At 46.1% G+C, this 5,725-nt stretch overlaps 1 protein-coding gene across 2 annotated transcripts in view; it reads left to right on the forward strand.

The window, feature by feature from the left end:
* The window catches only part of ERGIC1 (endoplasmic reticulum-golgi intermediate compartment 1), a 92,302-nt gene that overhangs the window by 59,715 nt on the left and 26,862 nt on the right, over positions 1-5,725 (forward strand). For both annotated transcript variants that reach the window (XM_019534956.1, XM_019534957.1), the window contains exons 4-5: positions 2,937-3,031; positions 3,872-3,996. In XM_019534956.1, the coding sequence (XP_019390501.1) occupies positions 2,937-3,031; positions 3,872-3,996 (220 nt within the window). The remainder of the gene's footprint in view (positions 1-2,936; positions 3,032-3,871; positions 3,997-5,725) is intronic.

Raw genomic sequence — 5,725 nt, forward strand, 5'->3', positions numbered from 1 at the left:
GCATCCCTTTCACATCCCGAATCCTTGCTCCAGGTAGGCAGTATACCTCACGTGCTGAGGGGTCCCGGCGACAGAAGGGGCCCTCCGTACCTCTCAGGATGGAGTCACCAATGACGATCACGCGACGCTTCTTCCTCCTGGCCTTCTTGCCTCCTTCAGCTTGCACAGGACGCAGTGAGCGTGGAGTTGCCTCCTCCCCGGTTTCGTCCTCTCCTTCCTCCTCCTCCAGGGCTGCCAGGGCTTCGTACCTGTTCTCCAGCCGGACTGTAGGAACTGGTGCTGCCGTGTCTCGAGCAGCCCTGGCATGGGAGGTGGCCATCTGCCACTTAGCAGTGGGGGGCTCATCTTGAGGTGCATCCTCCTTGGTTGTACATCCCTGCAGGGAAAGAAAATATCTGTCAATTTCCTCCTCTGCCTCCCTGATTCCCCTCAGCCTGCTAACCTCTTCTTCTGGCTCCCCACATATCACATTAATTGAAAGCAGATATACCTAGCAAACCCTGCATCTTGTGAGTTTTGCCTGTAGTCCATTTTTGGGTGTGCAGCTGGGGTCTAGCAAATGAGCTTAGGATAGGTGATGAGAAATCCAAGATTTGGTTACTGTGCCACTAACTAGATGTGTAACTGAGCAAAATTGCCATGCTCCTCTCTGTCAAATGGTCATGCTTGTCTGTCCTTGCAAGAAGCTTTTAGAGCTACAAAAGAAAAGTGTAGTGATTACAAATATTATCGTTTGTGTGGTAGCTGTTCAAACCCAGGTTGAGCTTCTGGCTGGTTCGTGATGGCAAAATTCCCAGTAAAAGGATGATGCTTCCAGAGTGTACCAGGGCTCTTTGACAGCTGAGCTTCTGAATCGGATGTATGCTCTGTTCTTAGCCTTGGCATGGAAGCACCTTTTCATTGGTAATGCTAAGCTTTCTAAAGTAGTGGCAGGGCATGACCCGAATCTTGGACAGCAGAAAAAAGCTGGGAGAAAGCCAGAGTGTGTTATGAAACAGACTGGTTGGCAAATAGGATCTGGCTGAGAATTCTCCAAGGATGCAGTAAGGCGCATCACCATTGGGGATTAATGTCCTTCCTGGCTGAGGTCACTCATGAGAGCCGTATGTGAGGTATGACTTAATCCTTAGCACTATATAATCTGTCCATAATAAATACGTAGAAGGCTTTTAATACCTTCCATCAGGAAGGAGACCCAGCCAAGGAGCTTCTAACCAGGTCAGTGATGAGCAGGCTTACCCCTCCCTCTGTGTCATTTTTATTAATCACTTGAAACGTATGTTGAGTAATGATTACAAACAGCATGTATAGCCAATTAACAACAGAAGGGAAGGTAGGGCTGTGAAGCTGAACACAAATGTTGGATTGATTTCATCAAGATTTCAATCAAACTCACTGACCTTGTGGTAGTTATTCTTCCTCTCCCTCCCCATCCCCTCCACCAAAAAAGAAGTAAAAAAAACTTGGCAGCTGTTTGCTTCTTCATTTGAAAACCTGGATCAATAGGACATGTGATTCACCAACTGGAAATTGATGGCCCAAAGAGAGTCTGTCCAGGTCTATCTCAACCATGCAGTTAGTCCAATAAAAGTTATCACCTGCAAAAATCATTGCATCATCAGAGTAAAAACACTTTTGACCCATTCTTCAACTCTCCTTAATCTATATGGTCTGTTATTGTGTAAGCTCCTCTAGCAGACATCTTTCATCTATATACCTGTCAAGCCACTGAGCACCCTTTAATCACAGGTAAAAATAATATTGAGTTCTTACTGGTGAAGGCAGCTTATTTGATAGTGAGTTCCCATAGTTTTGCCACAGAATGTATCAGCATATACCTTATCTAACATACTTATCTTGTGTGTCTGGATACCACAAAAGTTTGAGATAGGAAGGATCTGTTAGGTAATCTTATCTTTTTCCTTGGTCCAGTAAAGGATTTTCCCCTGCAGGATATATTCCAGAGCTTTTTCTGAACTAATTTTTAAATATCACAAGCATTTGGGCTTTTAAATTGTCTGCACTGGATGTTTTGGTCTTTATTTTTAAGTGTTTATAATAGTCATAAATAATGGAACTGATAAGATTTGTAACAATCATGAATAGTCAGTTGATTTTTTTTTTTTCTTTCTTTCTTGTATTCCTTCTATCTTTTTCTGTAGGTTTTTTTTTTAATCTTGTTTGCCAGTCTAAATATCTGATACCTTTTGTGGGAGCTACAGAATGATTTTCTTCTTAGTTTCATTTTGCTGTTTTTAATTACCATCCAGAATTCAAAGTGAAACCATCAGGGAGAGACAAGTGTGGAGAGGAGGTGCAAGGGAAGTCTCAGCAGCCAGAAAGACAATGTCAAGAGATAGGAATTGGAGAAGCTTGTGAAACCCAAACCACTTTTGGTTTGGGCAGGGTTATTCACAGGGGTCTTGATCCCTCACGTTCTGTTGCGCAAACTACCTCTGCCTCTGCTGCATAAATCACATAGCAGTAGCTAAACCAGTGAGCCTTCTTTCCTATGGAATAAGCAGGACCTAGCAGTTTCTAAAACCTTTTCTCCCCTACTGGCTTCCCCCTTTACTGAAGGCTGTAGGAACACGGAGGGCCAGTGCACTAGACATTCACCTCTGGAAGCAAGAGGTTCGTTGCTTACATCATAGGCCAAAACCCATGGTGGAAAAGAGGAGACCATGTTAGTCCTGCAGGTGTGAGTAAGGCAGGCAAAGCTCACTTATGACATGCATCAAGTCACTAGTATTTTAGCCGCATATAATTTTAACTCTCCAGAAGGACTCCTCTGATTTCTGTCTTTGACCCACACTAACCCGAACCATTTAAAAGTTTTTATTTTGTTTTCCTGGGCAAGTACTTTTTCCCTTAGTGGAAAAGAGCCACATGCGTCAGTCAGAACTTGAAACGATCTGCACTCCTCTCTCTGGCAGAGTTAACGAGCTCTACGTAGACGACCCAGACAAAGACAGTGGAGGAAAAATAGAAGTGAATTTGAACATCAGTTTACCGAACCTGCACTGTGAATGTGAGTACCTTCTTTGAGGCCAGAACATTTCCCATATTTTTAGAGTTGGCTGCTTAAGGCTCTGAGTCTACACATTCCATCTTTCGAGGGCAGGGTGCAGTCCCCATCCTGTGTTCTGATTTTGACTTTTTTTCAGGAAAGAAATAAATCAGTGCCCTCCTAATGAATCTTTCTTTTATAGAAGAATAAGGACTCATGCAGTTGGGGCAGGAATTAGAGATGCAGTTTTACTGTGTCAGTCTCTTCACTTAAGAGTCATTTCTGCCAACAGTGTCACAGACCAATGACCCTGCTGCTGAGGTGGTAGGGAGAGGTCAGATTCCTGGAGCCTCTGTAGATGCCCTGTTATCCCATATTCTAAGCTAGGTCTACCCTGTAGTCTGACCATGCCTAGCAGTGGAACACTTATTTTATCACTGCAGCTTTGACTGGCATCCTGGCTCCTATACCCAAGATCCATCTCAGTCTTATTTCATCAAGGCCTCTTTTTTGTGTCTAGGAGTAAGAAATCTCCTGAGTTTATTAACAGTTCTGAATCCAGGTACCACATGTTCCCTTTAGCAAATCACTTAACTGGTTTGCCTCAAGTTTCACCCTCTGGAAAACATTTACATTGCAGGGGTCTGCCATTAAATTTGTCTGTCAGACACTCTGAGGCTTAAACCTTTTGTTGGTTAATCCATGGATTTTAATGAGCAGACCAGATGCTTAGTTTTTTAACAGGTGAATTAAATGGTGCGAGTCTGTGCAATGTCAGGGGGACACTGTATTTTTCCATACAAAGAATTCTTCATGCAATCCCCTGTTCTTTGTCTTATCTTTTTCTTCCCATCTGTGTAGTGGTTGGACTGGATATTCAAGATGAAATGGGAAGGCATGAAGTTGGTCACATTGATAACTCGATGAAAATCCCCCTCAATAATGGAGATGGCTGCAGGTTTGAGGGCCATTTCAGTATCAATAAGGTGAGTGTCAACAGCAGCTGGTGGGTGTTTGAGGGTTCAGGAGCCACTAGCACAACCAAAGCATAAAGCGCACTTACCAAACCCTACATGTGAATGGCCCTGCAGTCAGCATCTTTACTGCTTTATCAGTAGGCTATGGGTTCAGATCCCACATCAGGTCATGAGTTCAGCCTGGTGCCATGGTACTGTACTAAGAAAATGGCTGCATAGTTAGAACTGTAGGAGATGTTAAATCATGCGTCCTTCTTACCCCTTTGCCCTGGAAGCAGCTCTTGAATACTGGTGAATAGCCTTGTGTAATAGCCATCATACTGCCTTTCAGTAAGGCAAGCTCTAATTTCTAAGGCTGTGTGTGGGCTATTGGCAAAAGCACGACAGCTTTTGTGTTTGCCCTTCACAATCACAGCACCTCCAGTATGTGACTCATAGCTGTGCAAAGGACTTTGGCTCATCTCTATCCAAACCATCTCCTGTTCCAGAAGCCACGTAGCAGCTGAATGCTTCTTACTAAGGGATGCCATCTTAACAAAGGTGGCTTCATATAAGGTGCTTGGAATGTGCAAGCACATGTCTGCTTGTAGAGGTGAAGCTCTGTCTTTATCTGAGGGAATGAAAATTCAGGCCTAGGGTACGTTCCTGTCTGTGCTGGGTGTGTCCAGACCTGGATCATCTTGCTAGTAATGTTACAGATGAATTGACTAGCTGGGCTGGAGGTGGAGACTGAAGGTGTGGCATGCTGGTGTCATAATAAGGGTGCAGCCTTTATTCACACCCCATCGAGTACCACAGGCTACATAATCCTACTTCCTTCTCCTCCTACCAGGTCATGTTAAATCACATTTAAAAATAACACTCAAAACCTCTTGATAACACTGCAACACAAAGAAGAGTTTGGGGCTTAAAGTTGAGGAACTTTCACTCACCTTTAAGCAGCCAGTGCTACTGATGACCAGGGATCCTGGTTTTCCCTGATAAAAAAACATTGCAAATTCTCTAATAAACCCCACCAAATCTATGATTAAACTGAAAGACCCCCCCCCCCAACCCCCCTGGTGCTTCTCATTCCCTTCCAACAGTCCCTGGCCCTGCTGGTGCCCCTTGCCCCCCACCCACACCTGCTCCCCCAGCTTTGCCAGTGGGGGCTCCCAACTGCCAGGGCTGCGGAGCCAGGGACCCGGGTCTGCAGTCCCCTGTCTCTGGGAGGAGGCAGTGGCTGCTGCAGCAAGGTGGAGCCCAGCTCCCCCTGCTGCTGCATGCTGTAGGCTTGGGGGGGTGCTCCCTGCTGTGGCATGCAGTCCTTGGGGTCATGGGGACCCATGCCTTCCAGATCTGTGCATGGTGCAGGGGCTGCCTAATGTGGGCTCCCACCATGTTGCCGTCATCTGGTGCCTCCGCAGTCCAGCATGTATGATGCAGTGCTGCAAAGAACAGCGGAGCCATGAAAGAAGCTGCCTGCCACTGTGCGCTCTGTGCTGTCCTGGCAAGCCATCCCCTGCCTGCATGGCTGTAGTGGGGGCAGCAGCACAGGGCTGCATGCAGGTGATGCGGGCAGTGCAGAGCTCACAGCGTCAGGTAGCTTCCTGTGCAACTAGGCTGTTCCTTACAGTGCTGGGTCATACATGCTGGGTTGGAGAGGCCTCAGTGGAGGGCAGCAGGGTGGGGAGCACAAGCCTAAAGCAGGCAGTGCACAACCCCTGAACCATGAACAGGTATGGGGGTATGGGTACCC

The sequence above is a fragment of the Crocodylus porosus genome, unplaced genomic scaffold (genome assembly GCF_001723895.1).
Source record: "Crocodylus porosus isolate Cpor-Errol unplaced genomic scaffold, CroPor_comp1, whole genome shotgun sequence".
In the NCBI taxonomy this organism is placed as follows: Eukaryota; Metazoa; Chordata; order Crocodylia; family Crocodylidae; genus Crocodylus; species Crocodylus porosus.